Genomic DNA, 19,691 nt, shown 5'->3' with positions numbered 1-19,691 from the left:
AGCCACTGCTGCTGTTCCCTTGGGTCACCTGTGGCTCAGTACATCTCTCTCCCTGGTATGTGGCTAAGCTGGACCTGGAATCAAGTAACTGGGGGCAGTGAAGAAGGTGGGGCTTATCCCCTTGCTGCCTGGGAAGGGTGGAAGGCTGGCTGGCGCCTGCGGTTATGCCCTGGTATCCAGAAATTCATGTCCCATCACTGCTTGTAGCAGGGGCCATGTCACCACACTGCTACTCATTACAGCTGCATTCATAGCACCTCTTCTATGTACATTACACCAGAGGGGAGGCCTTTAAAGAAGCTCCTTGCCAGCATTTTTTTTTCCAGCAAAAATAAATACCTAATAAGGAAAATGGCACTTGGCTATAGACTGTTGTGCCAAGGAATCCTGCTACCCTGCAGAACATGATGTAACTACTGGAAAGCCATTTCCTACTCTGCATCAGTGCAGTTTCTGACAGGAAACCAGTTCTATTTCCTAGCACAGTCGTTCCTGTTTTCAGGTAATGACCCTGTAATCCTACATTAACTAAGCAGGTATAGCTAGCAACACATGAAACAGAGTCTATGATCTACTTCCCTTTATTTCAATCAATCTGCTTTAATCACTCCCCAAGAACAAAGCCAGCTCCTTCTTTTGTTGGCAAGTCCTCCCTTATTAGAACTGCAAGCATTGTGTTCAGTATCGTGACCCTGCACCTCAGAGAAAAGTTTCTGGAAGGGTCCAGAATCAACCATTTGGTCCTTCAGGAACCAGAGTGAATAGATGACCAGGAACCTGCCCACAGCTGAATAGAAATAGAAAATTTTTTTTCATAATCTAAAATGTGGTATTTCCCTAGTCTGAGGCTTAGTCTTGTGTCACCTAGAACTCCTCCATAGGTAGTCTGCTGTATGAAGGAGAAGCAGTTGAGAGCTTTAGAATGACCTGACACTCATTTCCAGTGTATTAGTGCAGGTGCCTCCTCAGGATAGAGCTGTGGATGCAAGGGCCCTTGGGAGAAGAAGCCTTTCCCTGAGACACGCTGAGTTTTCAGCCTGCTGAAGTAGGATCTGATCCTCCTTTTAGCAGAAATTTCCTTCTAGAGAAAAAGATGCAGCTTTCAGCTTGGAGGCACCTGTGATCAACTCCCAAGCCAAAAGACCACCTCAGCTGAGTATCAGCATCTTCCTGCCAGCACTCCTACACAATGTACTGTGGCTCTGCAGTTTTTGGTGTGTACCACAGTACGGCTCCTGGGGTTGTGCATGGCTCATGGAGATTTTTGCTCTGCTGTAAACTTCTACCAGAGGGGCTTTAATACAGTGCTAGCACGCACACTAGGGTGCAGTAGTGCTGGCCTCTGGAAGCATGGCAGCAGGATCAGGCCTGCAAGCAAAGCCTCACTGCACAGGGCCATTATGCCTCCAAGAGCTCTTGGGTCCTGGTGGGGATATGTGGGAGGGATGCAGTCCTTATTCTAAATGAAGCTGATTACAGCAAAAGAAAGAAGATGACCAAGTCTGATCCTTAAGGTTAATGCCATCACACACCTAGGGGAAAAGGGAATGTCACAGCCCTCGGAGATTCTAAAGCACCCAAAGCCTTTCTACACATGTAGTTCAAACAGCCCCTGCAGCATCCATCAGTACCCAGCTCAAAAGCAGTGAAGTTCTCAGGTGTCAGAGCTGACAAACTTCAGTAGTGGTGACCTCTGCTTGTATGGCATCTTCCACAGGAGGATCTCAAAAGGCTTTGCAATCACTGAGGCACTACGCTCTGCACACCCTTAGGCAGTGGGTAACAAGAATTCCTGGTTTATGCAGACGGAGCAGACATCATCAAGCTGGTACCAGGGGATGGTCGCTGCCCAGCATTGCTGGGCTCACCAGCAAAAGGCACTTGTGCAGTGAAGAGCCATGTGCCTTGGGGTCTCACAGTTCACCCTGGCACTGGTCCACACCCACTGGGCCCTGTCACAGAAGGGCTGGGTGGAAACCCTCACCAGGGGCCTGCTGTCTGGCAACATGCCAGGGTTGTAGTGGGAGTTCCATGGGACGGAGATACCACATCACCACCCCCGAGGGGTTAATAACGACTGAAAAGTTGTCTGCTGTTCTTAAGGCTCCAATGATCTTCCCGACATACACGTCTTGTACCTGAAAGAGAGAGATGGAGCTACGAGCAATTCCAGACCTTTCATCTTGGGGTCCAGCTGTGGTCACGGACATGGAATTCTGGGAATGGGCACAGCAGTGGGCAACAGAAGAGTGACCCAGTGGGCAGCTGCCCCTTTATCCCAGAGGCATGGAGTGAGAGTACTCCCTCTCACCCCCCCAGAACACACAGAGATATGGGAAGAGGGGGATCCATGTGCAATGCGACTGCCCTGCTACGCAGTGTGGCAGTGGGGCTCACCTCATACACAGCATCCTCAGGGAAGTGGAGCTTGGCCAGGCTGGTGGTGTAGCGGAAGGGCATGTCTGTCCTCCGGCTGAAGAACACAAGGGTGCTGGCAGCCCGCGACAGTGGGCGCAGAAACACCTCGATCCGGGATTTCTCCTAGGGGTGGGGATAGGTGGGTGAGGCAGAGCTCAGGAACCATGTAACTTCTGACTTTGCCCTGTGGGGCTGCTACACCAGCAGGCCCACAACTCCCACAGCTCTTGCTCCTGTTTCTCTGCATTGCTTCCCTCTCCATCCTTATTCTGATGTGCTGTGCTACTCCTGTCTGCTCTCCCAAATGCATCTGCTTTCCCCCTAACCTTGACAATCCTGCGCCCCTGGATTCCCAGGGGGTCCTGGTTGATCTGGATCATCAGGCGGTTCTGCAGGATCTCCTTGGCACTGGGGGAGATGGTGCGGAGATCCGTGGACATGAGGAGCGGGGCTGCCATCACTGTCCACAAAGCCATTTGGGAGCGTGACTGCTCATAGCTCAGGCCAAAATTTCCAATGATGAGCTGGATGGGAGATGATGAAAAGATGGAAGAAGCAGAAAAAGGTTAGAAACTTGTCTGCCTGTCACCCGTGGTGATGCTGCTTCCTGCTGGGAGGGAATGCACAAAGGAAACCTCACACACACTTTTGCTTCCCCTTAAGTAGTCCACCACTGCCATGGGAGATCTCATCCCTGCTAGCAACATACACTCAAATGCACTCATTTAACACCCTTTGTTTCACCACTATTTGCCCCCAGACTGTGCAGGGAAGGACAAGAACACCTAAAGAACTTGCGAGGTAAATTCAAGTGGTGAAGGGTTAATTGCAACCACTGTGGTTTTTCCCACAGCTTAGCCAAGGGCAACACCAGCTTTGCCTCTGCAGCAACAGGGCTCCTGCTCCTGGAGCTCTCTTCCTTTGCCCTGTCCCTAGAAGAGGATCCCTGGAGATGCTCATCCCCAGACAGGGTCAGAGCACCCATCACCCAGCCGCACCATATCCGGGTCATTCCAGTGGCCGGGGCCAGCTGCTGGCTGCAGCACGTCCTGGTTGGTGAAGAACCAGTCCACAATGGAAAGGACACTGTCCCAGGAGTCCTGGATGTCGTCATAGTTACGCCACAGGTTGCAGATCTCTGCCAGGATGGTGTAGTTCACCTGACAAGGAGAACAGTGTCAGTCAGGAGACAAAAAAGAACTGTTCTGCAAGGTGGGGGAGGCAGGGGCAGCACTGTTAAACTGTTGAGGGCTGCACTTCCAGCAAGTGTGTAAAAGACAGAGGAATCTGGAGAAGGGCAAGGAGGGAAGGGTAAAGAGGCAAGACAGAGTCATTCCACTATGTCTGGGCACAGCCCAGTATTATAGCATGTCTGGCAAAACAATCACAGAGGCCATGGGGAAATCTAATAACCTATCAGCTACAAGAATGAGAGCAGCTCAGGACTGACTCAAAAATTGAAAGAGGAAATATGTGAGAGCAACCAATTCTCAAGAAACATATACTAGGAAGATTATCCTATTTCAAGCACTGAAACCAGACAAGATTGTTTCACAGAAGATTGTCAGGACCAACCCCAGACCATCTGATTAGGGTGGAGAGGACACACTCCAGAGCCTTTTCCCACAAACTCCCATCACCAGTCATACTGGGACCCCCAAGTGTCCCCGGGTGCCTGGCAGGAAGGTCACATTCCCTCTAGGACCTGCAGCACCATCCAGGGGTGGAAAATTAGGTGGGGTGTAACACCCTGCTCCTGGTGCTCCAGCAAGAGCTCCTCCAGGGCACAGTGGACAGGGGAACTTGCCAACAGATGGGAAAACCCTTACCTTGGGGGGAAGACCCCCCTGGTATGCTGGCCAGCTGCAGGAGTAGACAATGGGGCGGCCTGTGGCATTCAAGGCCCTCGCCATTTCTGGGTATCCTTAGGGAGAGAAGATGACAAGCAGTGAAGGGGATGGCTGGCCGCAGCCCACGTCCCAGTAGCAGCCTTTGTCCCAGCCCATCCAGCAAGGGGAATACCAGGCTAGCCTGGCTTCCCTCCTTACATCAGCTCCAGGGCACACAAACTCCCGCCTCTTTTCCCAACAGCTGCAATAGGAGGCACAAGGGAAGAACTTGCTGGCCTAGTTTTGCTGCAGAGGGCCAGCTGCCCCAACCCAAGCAGCAGGGAGAGGAATGCCAGAGGCTGGTGAACTTTTACCCTTTGCCTGCTCCTCTGCAGATGAGTAGCATCCATCCAGCTTCAGCATGTCCACACCCCACGCTGCAAAGGTCTGGGCATCCTGCTTCACATTTTCCAACATGGTGCCTGGGTAGCCCCCACAGGTGAAGATGCCCAGGTCACCATAAATGCCCAGCTTCAGGCCCCTGGCATGGACCTGTGAGGAGAACAGAGCTGCAAGGAGCAAATGAAGGGATCCAAGGTGTCTTCCAGGTACCAGAGTCCTCCTCTTTTCCTTTCCAGCTGTCCCACCATACTGGCATGGGGACAGAGACCCCCAGTGGCCCCCAGCAGGCACTCACATAGTCAGCCAGAGCCTTAATTCCGCTGGGGAATCTCTTGGGGTCGGGAACCAGCTGTCCGGCCGCATCCCGCTGCTTGGCAGACCAGCAGTCATCAATGTTGATGTACTCGTAGCCCAGCTCTCTCCAGCCGTCCTCTGCCAGCCGGTCTGCCATCTCGAAGAAGAGCTGCTCGCTGTGGATTGAGGAGGCATGGCAGGCTGAGACCCTGCGACCTTTGTGCCTCAGTAGGTGAGGCAGGCAGAGGGATTTGGGGTTAACTGGGGGCTCTGGAGGGCTGGTCCGGGCCCTAGGAGGGTCTCCAGCGTTCCCATTTAAACCCTATCCGTGTTTATTGACCGTACCGAGGGGGCAGCTGCCTGAAAAGTCTGGCCACATCCTTCAGCTCTGGGGGCTCTCCGGCCCAGTACCAGGGCGTCTGAGCCTCCCGCCTCCCATGCACCATCCACCCCGGGGTCCCAGGGACGCAGACGGTGCCAGAGCTATTCCGGGCCTTAAGTTCAACCTGACCGAGCCCCATCCACGGACCTGATGCAGTTGAGGGGATCCGCCTGGCAGTCCACGTTGCAGCGGAACCTCTCCCAGGACATCCAGCCCATGGGGGGAGTGCGCGCCAGCCCGTTCTCCAGGGCCATGGAGGGCAGCGCCATGGCCAGGGCCAGCCCGCTCAGTACCATGGCCTCCATCGCTGCCGCCGCGACACCGAACACAGAGCGGCTCGCCCGGCCCGGCCCGGCCCCGCTCACATGATGCCGTCCGTATCAGCTGACTGACCGCCCACGCCTCCCTCCAGCCCGCACCACCGCGCCCCGCCGGTACTGCAGCCCAAGGCGGTGCCGCCCCATTAATATCGCTCTCCCCGGCCGCACCTTGTCTGTGCTTCACCCCACAGCTGCTGCACCCCATAGCCGGTGCCCATCAGCGCTGCGCCCAGCCCATTGCAGCTGCACCCGGTTGCTGACATCCTGTCACCGTCGCCCCCGTGCCTGCTGCACCCCACAGTGACTCTGGGAGCGGGGGGTTTAGGTCCCCCCACAGGTTGCGACCCCGCAGAGGTGTCGGGCTGAGCGAAGGGGTGCGGGAGGACGCAGCACCGGTCAGGCTGCGGTGTCCCCGGCCCCCCCGCTCCCCCTGGCCGCCGGCGGGGCGGTGCTGCCGGCGCGGCGGGACGGCCCCGGCGGCCGCAGGAGCCTTCCCCCGCCCGGCCGCGGCAGGGCCGGGCTGCCCCGCACCGCCGAGCAGCAGCGGCCGGAGGTGAGGCGGGCCGGGCAGGGGCCGGGGTCCCGCCGTCGCTGAGGAGGCGCTGGGCAAGGGCGAGGTGGCGCCGGGGCCGGGCCGGGGCCGGGCGGCGGCGGCGGGGGAGCGGCGGCGGGGCCGCGGGGGTCGCAGGCACACGACGAACTCACCCACGGAGGGGCACAGACTCCCACAAAGACAGGCAGCCCCATCGCACAGGCGTGCGCCCGCACACAAAGACACAAAGCCCAGCACGGCACACGTGGGACCCCCGCAGCCCCCTGGCGTCTGGGCCGGCCCGGGCCGCCCCGGCTGTCCGCAGCCTGTGTGCCAGGCTGGAAGCTCCTCAGGGCAGAGCGCCTCCAGGGAGCAGCCTTTCCTTGTGTCTGATCGGGGTCTTGGGCATTTTTCAGCGGGGACCCGTGCTCCCATGTCCTCAGCCGTGCCCCACAAGCACTGATGGGAGAGAGGGGCTCCGGGAGGGATTCTGGATGTTGCTCAGCAGTGGGGAGCTCCTAGCGCCCTGATCTGTCCTGGGAGTGGTGACTGTGGTTTGTTTTCTGCATATTTCTATGTGTGGAGTTTTAGCGGTTGGAAATCCTTTTGCAATTGAACAATCCACAAAGGTTGTGTTGGCTCTGTCCTTCAAGGCTCTGTCCTCCTTGACTTGCTGAGTCGGCTGCCAAAGGGCCTCCACAAATGGGGCAGTGACAGCTTCAGCAAAGCATTTCTGTTTTTCTTTTAATAAACCCAAAACAAACCCAGGAGCCAGAAAACAAACCCACAGGAGCGCTGGCCTGAGCTGGGATGGGGCTCAGGCTTTGAAGCAAGTGCATGTTCCCCCAGTTTTGCTATCCCAGTCTCCAGTGCAGCTTGCCTGCACTGAGGACCCTGGATTTCTGAGGTGGGAGTGACACAGCTCTTAGCTCTGTCAGTCCTACACTGTTCTGGTTCATAACTCTTTCTTCTTCATCCTTTTCTTCCACCAAAGATGGTGCTCATCACGCTGAAGCCTCGGACACCCTCGGCTAGGGAGCAGCCTGGCCAAGGAAGACAGCGAGGGTTTGCAGTCTGACCCGCACAGCTGGTACGGCACCTTGCACCCCACTGCTGGTGAACCTGCTGGAGCTGGGAGTTCTGCTGTCAGGAGGGCTGGTGGGGGTGGGTGGACCTGCATGGAGACAGGGAGTAGGGAAAGGGGACAGAAGTGTAAGTTCCAGAGCCCTTGGGTCTGAAACACTCTCCTCATCCTGCCTTCTAATAGAGAGCAAAATAAGTGCCTCGCAGGCAGAGAGGCAAATTTCTTTGATGTGCCCCATTAAAAACCAGCAAAGTAGGTCATCTGTGGAATAAGAAATTAAACAGCAGTGTTGGCATTTGCAGGGAAGGCAGGTATCTGGGTGGTGAGGCTCTGGTAGTGATCTCCTCTTTGCAGCAGTGAGGAACCAGCCTGCCCTTTGTAGGGTACCTGCTGGGTTGGATACTGTCCTGTATCAGTGGGGGCTGCTTTTCCCTGGGAGCAGGATCAGGTCTCTTCTGGTGGGGCCAGTGACATGCTCCTCACACCAAGACAACCTCTTCCCCCTCTCTTCCTCCGCTCCCAGGTGGGGCAATGAAGCTGAATGAGCGGAGCGTGGCCCACTACGCCACCTGCGACTCGCCTGCCGACCACACCGGCTTTCTGCGCAAGCGGGTGGAGCGGCACCACCACCATGGCACCTCCTACCAGCGCCGCTGGTTCGTCCTCAAGGGAAACCTCCTCTTCTACTTCGAGGAGCGGGAGAGCCGGGAGCCCTTGGGGCTGGTGGTCCTGGAGGGCTGCACCGTGGAGCTGTGCGAGGCTGCTGAGGAGTTCGCCTTTGCCATCCGCTTTGATGACGCTGGTGCCAAGGCTTATGTGCTGGTGGCTGACGGGCAAGCTGCTATGGAGGCCTGGGTGAAGGCACTCTCACGGGCCAGCTTCGACTACATGCGGCTGGTGGTGAGGGAGCTGGAGAAGCAGCTGGAGGAGGCCTGCAAGAGCTTGGCTGCTTGCCGTAAGTCTCCAAGGAGGTCCTCCTCCTCTGGCAGGAAGAGGCATCTCTCCAACCCTGCCTTGCAGCCTCTCCAGGAGAAGTCCACCACCCTGGAGAATGGCTACTCCACATGGAGTAGTGGTGGCTGTGTCACCAGTGGAGCTACCTGCTCTGACCATGATGGGGGGCAAATGAAGCCCCCACCCCTGCCTCCACGCCGGCGCTTGGCTGCCAGCAGTGCCACAGGATCCCCAGCACCTAGCCTCTCACCAGCCATGCTGGAGAGCCCAGTGCCACCGGAAACCATCTGCTTCTCCAAGCTGCACAACTGGTACGGGCAGGAGATCGCAGTGCTGAGACGGGAGTGGCAGGAGAGGCAGAAGAGGGGACACCCGTGACTGGGGGCATAGGATACAAGTCACTGGCCAGCTGACGCCTGGCAGCCTGTCCTGTATACAGGAGGAGTGAAGTGAGTGACACTGCTTGACCCCTGCCCTCCTGAGTGGCTGAGTGTGCAATGTGTGTATGCTTCGCGTGGGAGGGACTCAAATCTCTAAACCTCACATTTCATTTCCATGAGGCTTTATACAGAGAGTGTGCAACACCAGGGGAGCCACCTTTACTTAAACTCTCTCTGCTAGAAATAGGAGCTGCCCAAATCAGCACATAAGCAATGAACCTCAGCCAACAGGCTTGGCCACTTGCTGTCCTGACATGGTGGATGCTCCGGGTGTTTCGGCCCTACCTCTCCTTCACCACTTTTTTTTTGTCTTTGTTGTTTTGTTTCTCAGTGTGGAAGTTTGCTTTTGGTCAGTGTTTATTACCATCTGTGGTCTTGTGCCAAAGTCCTTCTGCCTTTGTTCTTTTGCGGCAGATAAGGCTGGGCTCTTATGAAGTGCCTCTGACAGGCCACTGGCCCTGGCGCGTGCCTCCAGCCTTGTGCCTCTCTCACTACAGGACGTGTGAGCAACTGCAGCTGTTGCTGGCCCAGCAGCTGGGGCTTTTGCACAGTTTTTTTACTTTCATCTGCACTAACCCTTCTTTCAGCTAAATCCTTCAGGATGTGGATATCATGGTCTTGCAGCTGTCTCTTTATGTGCTCACACTCAGCAGCAAGCCTGGAATGGAGACAGAGAGCTTGGCCTGAAGCCTCAGAAGGACACCAGGAGCACCCCAGGGCTGGTCTGGACTCTGTTAAGCGGTAACCAAGCCTGCTAATATCTCTGGCTCAAGGTTTCCCTGATTCTATACAGGGATGCTAAAGCCTCTTTGCCTGGGCAGGAGTAAATTTCTCAGCCTTTGTTTAGACCACAGCCCCTGCAAAGTGCCATAGAGGGCTCAGTCAGCTCATCGGGCTGCTTGCCTAAGAGGGTGTCCAGAGCCATACTCCTGCAGGGCCTCTCTCAGTGCTTGGCTCTGCCCAGTTCTTGGCAGTGCTGTGCAGTTGGAGGAGAGGCTTTGAAGGGTGGGGAGGGAGAGAGGCCTGGTTCAGGAGGAGAAGTGAAGGTGTGGGAGTGAGTTATGGGTGTTATCAGTGTCCAGGCTTGCCTCTCCAGTGTCAAAGACATGTTGTTGCCTTCTAAGCCTGCACCTGGCCTGCCAGCACTTCCCTCTGATTTCATGTCAGCATTGCTTGGCTGATCTCTACAGCACATCCTATCCTCCCAGCGGGCTGGGAGGGCTGCAGGGAGGGCATGCCTGTCACTTCACAAGAGAAACAGACTTGTCCATCAGTAGGTCAGAAACCTTGGCCACAAGGCACACGGTACAAGTAGTCGGTGCCAAGTCCAGGGACTTGGGATGGGCTTTAAAAATCTCCCTTATCTAGTTGCATACTTCCCATCTGAAAACATTAAACCTGTTTTTATTGTCCTTTTTTATTAAAGAGCTTTGCTAGGAAAGCAAAGACTGGCTGGAACCTTTCTGGATTTAAACACATGCAGCTTCTCACTTTGCAATAGCCTGTAGAGATAGCCAATGCAGAAGTCAAATGAATTCTGTTAACTCTTGGTGCCTTTTAAAGTATGTATCTGGTAGTTTTGGAGACGAGCTTCCAGCCTCCTGACTAATTATAGCTTGATGGTATATTAGAGGAAATCAAATCTTAAATTAGATCTTACAAATTACTTTAGGCAGTGAGAATGTAACCTTCACTTGTGAGTAACACAATCCAGTCCTCTTCAGTTCGTGGTTGTATTACTTCACAGCAACGGTCTTCCAGTATGGGAGGATTATTTTTGTTCAGCTCTTGTGTGGTAACAGTTCTGAAAAATTGGGAGCAGGTGGCCAAGAGGCAAGGCCCTGGCTTCCTCAGCAGCTTAGCTGGTTGGACGTAGGGGCCATTTGTGCCTCCCTGTCTTGCTGCTTGAAAAGTTCTGCAGCATTTCTGGCTGCAAATGTGTCCCTTTTCCCATGCCAGGACAGCAGCATCAGGAGATTGCACTACCTGGTGCCTCCTTGCTCTGAGCATGGGTATTTTGGGACCAAGGTCAAATTTTTCAAGCATTTTCCTGTGTTTATATTTTTTTAATGTAATACAGAGAGAATATTTCTGATGTCTCAGATTAACATAAGGCAGATTGACAGTAAAGACTCAATTTCCAAAACAAATCAAAAGGTAGTGGCAGTTCCTACATGAGAATTGGGAGTGACTTGAAAGGGAAGATAAATTAACAAAGCCAGTTCTGTCAGAACTGAAACTGAGACAGTATTATTCATTTAAGGGCAGTTTCACTTTTAAGAAGCTTAGTGTGTTTTAATAAGCCAGGATTGTGCTCGTAACACTACTAAAGAGCTTATATTTAATGCTTTAATCTGTCCCATTCAAATGGCACAATTTCCATGCTACCTAGCTTTGCGTTAGCCCATATCCCAGCTAAATCCCAAATCCTGCAAATGCCGCACTGCACTCTGCTTTCCATCTGATCGTGTTTGGAATAATGCTGTGTTCTATTCTGCAGTGCTAACAAGAAAATGGCTGAATCCCAATCCACATTTTTTGCTCAGCCCAGCCATCCATGCCTGGCCTTTGCTAGGTCTCCAAAGCACGGCGTGGCTTTGGGTAGGCTTGATCACGGTTTCTTCACCATCCCACTGTTGTAGCAGCTGTGTTGGAGCCTTGCCTAAATTTGTATAGGAGTACAGGTTTTTTAATGACCACTGCCACTTGCTTCATTAGGCAGGGAGCACCTGAGCGCTGCACTGCCTCCTCAGAGATGGAGGCTATTGAGCCAGCCCAGCTGAATTGCTTGTGCTGGCAGTACCTTCGAAGCAGCCCCCAGGCAGGAGGCTAGGATTTCAGCTGGCTGATGGAGCAGCCTGTCTGTCTTTCTGCAGGCAGAGGTTGTTACAGGAAAGGCAGAGAGTTTTCATTGCACATTATCCCTGGCAGCAAGATAAGGCTGAGTGCCACCCAGGGTTTTTCTCCAGTGTTTCGGGTTTGGACTGTTTCACCTCCTGCCTCCACTTTCCCTTTTTATTTTTAAAAATAGAGAATGTCTGTCTAAACAGGTTCCTAGGCAAAGGGGGAGCTGAACACCGAAGCTGAATGAGTACTTTTCTTAAAGTACTGAAGTAAGATCCTTCTCTAGGAGTTTTTTTAAGTGCACACGCGATGAGAGGAAGGTGCTAAATTTTAAAAGAAATTGAAAGAGGAAGGGCAATTCTGACATGACCTTTGTGAGCTGTGCCGGGAAGGGCTCCCAATCCTGCTAAAATCCTTACATTTTTATGAGGCTGGCATTTCAGATTTGAGCTTGTGATACATAATTTCTGCACTTTTTTTTTTTTGTGTGCAACTGTGCTGTTTTCCACTGAGTCCAGGTGAAGAGTAACCCGAAGGTTTTAACCGTGGCCACTCTTAGCCGTGTGGACAATCATGACCAAGATCAGGCATTTTGTTACAGTAGCTACTGCACTAATAGTGCCTGGGGGAGCAACCCCTCAGTGTTACCTCCCTCTGCCTTTGCAGAGAAGCTGAAAAAAAGCCCCACTGAAATGCACGGGGGCATCTTTCACCAGCAGCACCAAACCTGTGTTCGCTCCGCACAATTACCTGGAAAACACTACGAGCTACTCCTGCCTTTCCAAGTGCTTCCATTTTAGGTAGGGCGTGTTCCCTTTTTTAGGAGATGGTTTTGCATGCGCCTCTGTTTTACACGCGGAACTTGTATTATACTTTGCATTACATTGTTTATAGAGTTTGTTTTACACGCGGAACTTGTATTACGCATCCCATTACATTGTTTAGAGTTTGTATTTTATGCCGCGAAGCTGAATAAACCGGTTTGATTTGTAGCCCGTGCGCTGTTAATGGAGCCGTGAAGCCTCCCTGGCGTGTCTGCAGGGCCTGGCCATTCCCGCCCGGCCCAGCTTTCCCCTTACCGGGAGGTGGCGGAAGGCGACCGCGCCCTCTCTCCCTCCGTCCCCCCGGGGCCACGGAGAAACGCCCTCAGAACCCGGGGCGGGCGCGGCCTCGCCCGCGCATGCGCGGTGCCAATCTCACCGCCTATCCACAAGCCTCGCGAGATCCCAGGTGACGCCTGGGCTGCGCAGCGGCTGGGGGCAGGCGGGACGATGGCAGCGACAGCCGGGCGGCTCCTGGCGGCGACCGTGGCTCGCACGGGGCGTGCGGGCTGGGGCGAGCCGGGCCGGGCCCTGGCCATGCCGCTGGTGCCCTCCCGGGGCGCCACCGTCACCCGCAGCGGCGCCATTTTGCCCAAGCCGGTTAAGGTGAGTGAGGGGCGAGCGGGCGAAGGCGGCAGCAACGGGCGGCAGCTGTGGCCAATCGGTGCTGGCGTAGCTGCTATGGGCGGGGCCGTGGCAGTGAGTGACATTGCTTGGGACCAATGAACGGGGGGCCGCGGGCGGGGATGCGGAAGCGCTCGACAGCGGGAGGGAGTCGTAGCGGCCCCCCGCGCGTGCGGGGCTCACTGGGCCCCTGTCCCCCGCGTCCCCCCGAGCCAGGCGGCGCTGCGGCGCAAGGGGGAGATCAGAACCCGCCTCCACGCCGTCCTTTGTCACCGGCGACCTTCTCCTACTCCCTAAGCCTCGGATGTTCCCTGCCCCGGGCTGCCCGCTCGCTGGTGCGGGAGTGTTTGTAACGCTATAATAAATCCGATAATAAAGCGCGGTGCGGTGACCGGGGCTTGGCACTAGGGACGCAGATCGTTCTGCGGGCCGCTTCCCGGGCCCTCCGCGCGCCTGGGGAGCCGCGGGTGCGCCGGTTCAGCCAAAGTGCGACTTGCTTGCATGTAAAGATCCACTTTTTACAATCGACTCCTTGCAGACGCCCTTCGGCCTCCTCAGAGTGTTCAGCGTCGTGATCCCTTTCCTGTATGTTGGCACTCAGATCAGTAAGAACTTTGCAGCCTTACTTGAAGAACATGATATCTTTGTCCCAGAGGATGACGATGACGATGATTAAAGGGTATGTCATTAACTACACCAGCAATCTAATTATTTGTGCTTCCCGTTTGGCTTGGGGCAGGGAGGAGAATCTCAGACAAGGAAATACAGCCAGCAACAGCTTAAAAGATATACTTGCAGTTAAACACATGGACAGGCATATGCCTTTGGCTATGAACTTCTTTGTTTTGTACCAGAGTAGGCCAGACTGGTATCTGTGCAATCTCCACGCCAGGCATTTTTTAGAGACTGGAAAAAGTGATGGTGTTTTAGATCTTGCCAGCTGAATCAGAAATAAAATGTAGTCAATGAGGGTCCATACTGCAGACAACAGAGAGACTTCAGTGTTCCTACATTACATACACATCCAAAGGAGGACAGCAGAGCTGCTGAGGAGTCTGAAGCACACCTGTTATGAGGAGTGGCTGAGGGAGCTGGGACTGTTTAGCCTGGTGAAAAGAAGGCTCAGGGGAGAGCTTATCACTCTCTATAACTTCCTGAAAGGAGGCTGGAGCCAGGTAGGGTTCAGTCTCTTTTCCCAACTAACAGGCAACAGGGCAAGAGGAAATAGTCTCAGGTTATAGCCAGGGGAGGTTTAGATTGGATATTAGGAAACATTTCTTCAGGGAAGCAGTTGTCCAGCATTGGAGCAGGCTGCCCAGGGAAGTGGTGGAGTCACATGCCCTGGAGTATTTAGAGGAGGTGTAGATGAGGCACTTAAGGACATGGTTTAGCAGTGGACTTGGCAGTACTGGGTTAGCAACTGGGACTCAATGAACTTGAAGGTCTTTTCCAGCCTAAATGATTCCATGATTTTGTTCTACTTGTTTACTTTTACTGTTTAAAAGTCTTCTCCTAGCTCACAGAATGATTCTTTTAAAACAGAATCATGTACTATCTGAAATTCTGATATAGGTGAACAATTTAAGAGCATTCCAGAACCTATCAGATCAAACTGTCTGCTGGGTGTTACAGCACTGATCTCTGGAGTAGTTGGGCCGTTCAGACTCATTGCTGAAAGGAAGAATGGAAATAATGCACCTTTATCTGCACTGTGCTACACTTTCTACCATTTTCTGTTTAGCTTGCTCTCCTGTAAAGATTTGAGTTTGGGTGTATTTGATTCTTTATAGAACAAAGAAACTGTTTTGGAGAAGTTGTTGTACATAATGTAGATTTATAGTCAGTTTGGTGGATGTATTCCAGTTGATAAGGGGTTTTCCAGCATGCACTGTGCAGCTAAAAGCTAAGATTTATAAGATTGCAAAGAGTGCACTGGCCTGTTGTTAACTCCCTTTATGTAATCCCCATTTTGTGTAGTTTTGGGAGGAGGTGCAGACTGCAGCTCAGTAGTGCTATCTCTAACAGCTTGTTCTTCTATTTGCAGCACTGGAATAGAAGAACAGAAAGGAGAAAGCCATTGACAAAACAATGGTTCCAACATCTGTCACCTGTGTTTTGTCCTTCCTAAAGGGGACAGGGGACTTTGTATCCCCTTTTGCCAGTGAGTGTCCTGCACATCTCTGTATGCTGGAAATCTGTAGATCAGGGTTGAAGGAAGTGCTTGATAGGCCCTGCGTCCTTGCACACACATGCTCACCTCATCAAAGACTGCTTGGGATGCCTTTAATTAGCAACATTGGAAACACTTAATTAAAGACCCAGAGATTGACATGTGCAACTTTGGTCCCGTGTTTTTATACATTATTTGCCTATGTCCTAGCATTTCTGTCTTAACCTTTCTATCTCTGGATGTCTGTTCCAGTAGGGAGGCTCTCCTCATGCTTTTCTCTTTTGAGTCCTTTCAGTAACTCAGTACTGACCTACAGGACACGTGGAATCCTAGGGGAGGCAGCAGCCCCCAACACAGCCCTGTTAAAGAATGGAGTGCACATTGACAGTGGCACTGTTCCACAGCCTAGCAGCTGTATATGATGGGGACTGGGTCATTAACTTCACCTCACTGAAGATGAAAGACACATTATCATCACAGAGTTAAAACTTTCAGTGGCTTTGTTTAACGGTTGAGATCACAAGTTGCAAATGAACTTGTTCATGTGTTTTATAGCATTTCATCTCTGAACACTGGCTCCAAGTATCTAATACTTCCTAGGTAGTTAGTACTTCCTTCTGAAAGAGCCCTAAGGTATTTGTTTTCTTCACTGTATGAACTTCAACTCCTCTTTTCATAAAAGTGTTTGCTATTGCACTTAAATCCTTGCATAATAGACTTAAAAGGTCCTCTTTGCTGTTACATCACAGGAAGAGTATCACAGTCACAGCAGACCAGCTGTTCTCTCAGAATGAAACCTTGAGAGGTTGGTCAGTTGTTTATTTTTCTTAAGCCAGCATTGCCCCAGTGTCTCATGGTTTCTGGTCTCTAGATCTGGCCTCTTGACTGCCCACTTCTTCCTTCCTTATTGGTGTTGCTGTTGAATTGGGAGCAGTGTATAGTTCCAACACCACATTTGTTCCCTTATTCTTTGGCACAGCTTTTAATGTTTGCTCAGTAACTCTCCAGCATGGCTACTGAGAGAAAAGGAAGCCTGTAATCTGAGTAACCCCAAGAGCTGCAGCTAAAGGCAGCCGTCAGGTTCTTGAGTCAGTTAGTATCTGAGTTGCCCCCTCATTGCCCAAAGCCACCTGAGAAGTGGTTGTTCCAGTTTATCTGCCCTTGGGAGCCAAACATCTACCTACTTCTGTTTTATATGCTGCCACAATCCTTTTCACTGCTTTGTCCCTCCTGAGCCCCTCCTGACTTTGTCAACCCTGTCCTTAAGAACATGCAAACCCTGGAGCCCCAAGGTACCTATGTAGACATCCCTGAGGAGTGCTGTGTTACAGGCCCCATGGGGAAGAAAGCCCCAGGACTTACAGGATAAAAAGATGTTTATTTAGGCTGGAAAAAAGAATTTTGAGTGTATTACAAATATCCAGTGCTGGTCACATCTGGAAGAGCTCCAGCACCCAGTTACTTGCTCAAAACCTGTTCTCTGCTTAGAGAATAAATTCTCCTTATCCCTCTCAAAAAGGAACTAGTAATTCCTGATTCAGTGGATGAGGAGATGATGGGACACCATCTCCTGCTAGGCTTCAGAAGCTCTTACGAGACCCTTCCTATTCTAGAAAACAGTACAAATCCCCTTTTTCCAGGTAATTTCATTTTACAGCAGAGAAATGAACTCCACTGATGTTTTATTGCACAAGGATTTATTTTTTATTTGCCTACTGGATTTGATATTTTCTCTGTGAGAAACAAAGGAGACTAATGTCCAGTAAAAAACACAAGGTCACCAAAATCATAGGATGAAATTGCAAGACACTTCATGAATACACATATCCCTCAAGCACAAGAACATTTCTGCCCTTTTCCTCACAGAGCTAACATCTTCATGTGGGGCTGCAGGCTAAGTACAAAGAGCAGCAGCCAGGCTGTGTTGTGGTCATTCAGCAAACAGCCCAGGGCAAGTGATGGGATAAATGCCATCCACTGAAAATACACACTGGCAAAACTAGGAAATTACAGCTCTTCAAACAGATCATAATCACTTGCACAGGCTATGGATTCACCTAGTCATTAGGCTCCTAAGATGCTAGAGAATCTCTTGGTATGGATTTTTTTTTTCTATTGTATAGAACTTTATTTGTAATATACGGCAGGAAGACACAGAGTCAGTTTCTCAGGGATTGTGGCCAGCATAGAATTTGGACAGGAAGTCTTTAGGTTGCGGGGTTTCTGTCTCGTGGAAGTACCTCATGACGTGAGTCCTCTGCTTCCAGACATGAATGGTTTCTTGAAGCTCCATTTTCCCCTGCACACACACAAAAGAATTTTAGACTAGTTGGCAGTTAGAGCCCAAGTCTAATCACACAGTACTGTGGAAGTTATTTGCGTCAACTTAAAAACACCTACAAAAATAATAGCTGCATCAACAGTTCTGTACTCCTACAGCCTGCATGTATCACCTGCACTGTGACACGAATACACTCTTCCTGCCTTGGGACTTGAGAGGATTTCTCTGCAGCACAGCTTCCCAGCCCTGTGAAACAGGCAAGAGACCCTGTCCCCTTCTTAAAACCTGCTTTGTTTCTCTCCTGACCAGCACCTCCCATAAAATTCTACACAACATTACTAACTTTCCAGCACCTCTACTGAATTTGGGTGAACAGCAACACTTCAGCTGTAAAATTAACTGCTGCCAGGTGCTTTGCACCAGTATCACTGCCAGTATCACTTTGTATCAGTATCACTGCCACTGAGACATGCAACTTCTTCATAATTTCATTCTTTTGTACTGGTTTTATAGGATGGTATCACAGAGCAAAATGAGACTGCCTGGAATTATCACCTAGCATACTATCTAAGATTTTGTTTCCAGATTTTTTCACCATGTAAAGACAGAGTAATTGTCTTGAAATGCAAGAAACAAACCAGGTGAGCATAGCAGTCATTGTTTGGAAGTTTTCTAATGCATTAGAACTGCAGAGGTGAGTTACTGTTGCTCAGACACATTTTGAAGCCTGTGGTGCTGATTATTGCTTTGAAGCAGACAGGTCTCTCAGGCCTGTAACACCACCAGATGTATTACAGAGCTGGAGTGTTCTGCCACCCAAAACCAGCTTTCCACCAAGTACTGACATTGTAATATATGTTTCAGAATCAGTGAAGAAAACTATTTTCCAATCCAATGAAGTACTGTAGAGGGTAGAAAGCTCATTTTTAATAGTAATTTAGTGAGCAGCACCTATTTTCCCTTTGAATGCTGTTGTTAAAAAAAAGGCAAGCAAGCCAAGCAACAAAAAAAAAAAAAGGAAGAAACTTAGTGTTTTAATTATCACTTTGCTTGACATACACTTGCTGAATTCTAAAGCCACCTGATCAAGGTTTGCTGGCATAGATATTACCAATGCAACTGCAAGAGACAATCACTCCATAGACAGGCTGGTACAAAGTTGTCCCTCTCCTCCACCACACTCACCACCAATAAGCCACGTTCTCTGCAGCTTCAACAAGTCAGCAGTAACTGTGTGTACCTTAATAACCAGCATGTCTATCACGCGTGGGTCCGTGACGTGGGCGTTCTTCATGAACATCTCCCGCACCTTGTTCCGCCCCTGTTTCACCGTGATGTCCAGCTGGTACAGGTGCACTAAGAGAAACACAACACCTACTGCGGTCACCCACGTCGCTCTGCACTTGTTCCAGCGGCAACGTGCGACTCAACCTTAAAAATCGCTACACTCTCACTCGTTCTGCTGCACCAATGTCATTAAGGCCGTTCCGACCTTGAGCTCGCGCGGCAGTCCCCGCGTCCCTCACCCACCCGTGTTGGGCACCTCGCGGTACCAGGCCCGGTACAGCTCCCGGACGCGCCGCTTCGCCTCGCCCAGGTCCCGGCTGAAGATCGGCTTGACGGCGGCCGACACCACTCCCTTGCCCGCCACCGCCATCTTGACACCGCCGCCACCTTCCCCGCCGCCCGAGGGAGCGCACAGGGCGTGGCAACTTCTCCTATTGGCCGGCCGAGCTGCCACTCCGGCCTTCCGGGCCGGCTGCCTCCCATTCGATTGGTCGGAAGGAACACCAACCACCCAATCACCATGCCGCAAGGGGCGCAGCAGCTGCTGGGCGGGGCCACGCCGGGCCCCGCCTCCTGGTGTCGTGCTTCGCCCCGCCCCTCAGAGCCCGCTTCTCCCTCAGGGCAGCGCTGGGGCTGGGTTTCGGAGCGGTCCAATTGCTCTCTTTGCTCCGGAACGCCGCAAGCGGCCTCTGTTCGGGCAGGCAAGTGGGCTTCCTCTTAGTCACTGTTGCAGGCTAGAAAAGACACTCCCTAGTTTAGCTATACCCGTGTTTTATCCAAATACGCGGGTGCCAGGACCTCTCCAAAGTTCTCTTTAAACACACTGGGGTATGTGCTGGCCCCTATAAATCCGAACTCATGCCGTTCGGTGTCACTGAAAAGTGACAGAACAGACCAGAAAAGTAACACTGAAATGATCTTGAAAGACTCAGGCGCTGGGTGTGAGGAGAGAAACCTCAGGTGAGTGTCTGGGCAGAAGCACAGCAGGACTGAGGCAACCACAAAGAAG

General features: G+C 52.0%; 4 protein-coding genes across 5 annotated transcripts; 2 read left to right on the top strand and 2 right to left on the bottom strand.

The window, feature by feature from the left end:
* Nucleotides 1-565: 565 nt before the first annotated feature.
* On the bottom strand, nucleotides 566-5,727 carry NAGA (alpha-N-acetylgalactosaminidase). Its single transcript, XM_009086558.4, has 8 exons — nucleotides 5,473-5,727; nucleotides 4,945-5,119; nucleotides 4,622-4,799; nucleotides 4,248-4,342; nucleotides 3,417-3,578; nucleotides 2,745-2,942; nucleotides 2,398-2,541; nucleotides 566-2,138 (listed from the first exon to the last, which is right to left on the bottom strand). Exons 1-8 carry the CDS (start codon nucleotides 5,628-5,630, stop codon nucleotides 1,956-1,958), a joined length of 1,293 nt encoding a protein of 430 aa, XP_009084806.2. The 5' UTR covers nucleotides 5,631-5,727; the 3' UTR covers nucleotides 566-1,955.
* A 6-nt stretch (nucleotides 5,728-5,733) lies between these two features.
* On the top strand, nucleotides 5,734-12,491 carry PHETA2 (PH domain containing endocytic trafficking adaptor 2). Of its 2 annotated transcripts, none has more exons than XM_030237763.2 (3): nucleotides 5,734-5,759; nucleotides 7,172-7,267; nucleotides 7,785-12,491. In XM_030237763.2, the coding sequence occupies exon 3, from the start codon at nucleotides 7,793-7,795 to the stop codon at nucleotides 8,591-8,593; it is 801 nt and encodes a 266-aa protein (XP_030093623.2). In that variant the 5' UTR covers nucleotides 5,734-5,759; nucleotides 7,172-7,267; nucleotides 7,785-7,792; the 3' UTR covers nucleotides 8,594-12,491. The 2 variants fall into 2 exon arrangements, with proteins under 2 accessions (XP_030093623.2, XP_030093622.2); XM_030237762.2 differs by lacking the exon at nucleotides 5,734-5,759 and adding an exon at nucleotides 5,767-6,198.
* Nucleotides 12,492-12,708: 217 nt separating this feature from the next.
* On the top strand, nucleotides 12,709-15,282 carry SMDT1 (single-pass membrane protein with aspartate rich tail 1). The gene is made up of 3 exons (XM_050970246.1): nucleotides 12,709-12,926; nucleotides 13,483-13,623; nucleotides 14,989-15,282. The coding sequence occupies exons 1-2, from the start codon at nucleotides 12,771-12,773 to the stop codon at nucleotides 13,618-13,620; spliced, it is 294 nt and encodes a 97-aa protein (XP_050826203.1). The 5' UTR covers nucleotides 12,709-12,770; the 3' UTR covers nucleotides 13,621-13,623; nucleotides 14,989-15,282.
* Nucleotides 15,283-16,792: 1,510 nt separating this feature from the next.
* Nucleotides 16,793-19,110, bottom strand: NDUFA6 (NADH:ubiquinone oxidoreductase subunit A6). Its single transcript, XM_009086561.4, has 3 exons — nucleotides 18,926-19,110; nucleotides 18,636-18,751; nucleotides 16,793-17,413 (listed from the first exon to the last, which is right to left on the bottom strand). Exons 1-3 carry the CDS (start codon nucleotides 19,050-19,052, stop codon nucleotides 17,282-17,284), a joined length of 375 nt encoding a protein of 124 aa, XP_009084809.1. The 5' UTR covers nucleotides 19,053-19,110; the 3' UTR covers nucleotides 16,793-17,281.
* Between the last annotated feature and the right edge of the window lie 581 nt (nucleotides 19,111-19,691).

The sequence above is a fragment of the Serinus canaria genome, chromosome 1A (genome assembly GCF_022539315.1).
Source record: "Serinus canaria isolate serCan28SL12 chromosome 1A, serCan2020, whole genome shotgun sequence".
In the NCBI taxonomy this organism is placed as follows: Eukaryota; Metazoa; Chordata; class Aves; order Passeriformes; family Fringillidae; genus Serinus; species Serinus canaria.
Note: the sequence above shows the minus strand (reverse complement) of the source record. Positions and strands in the feature narration are given on the sequence as shown.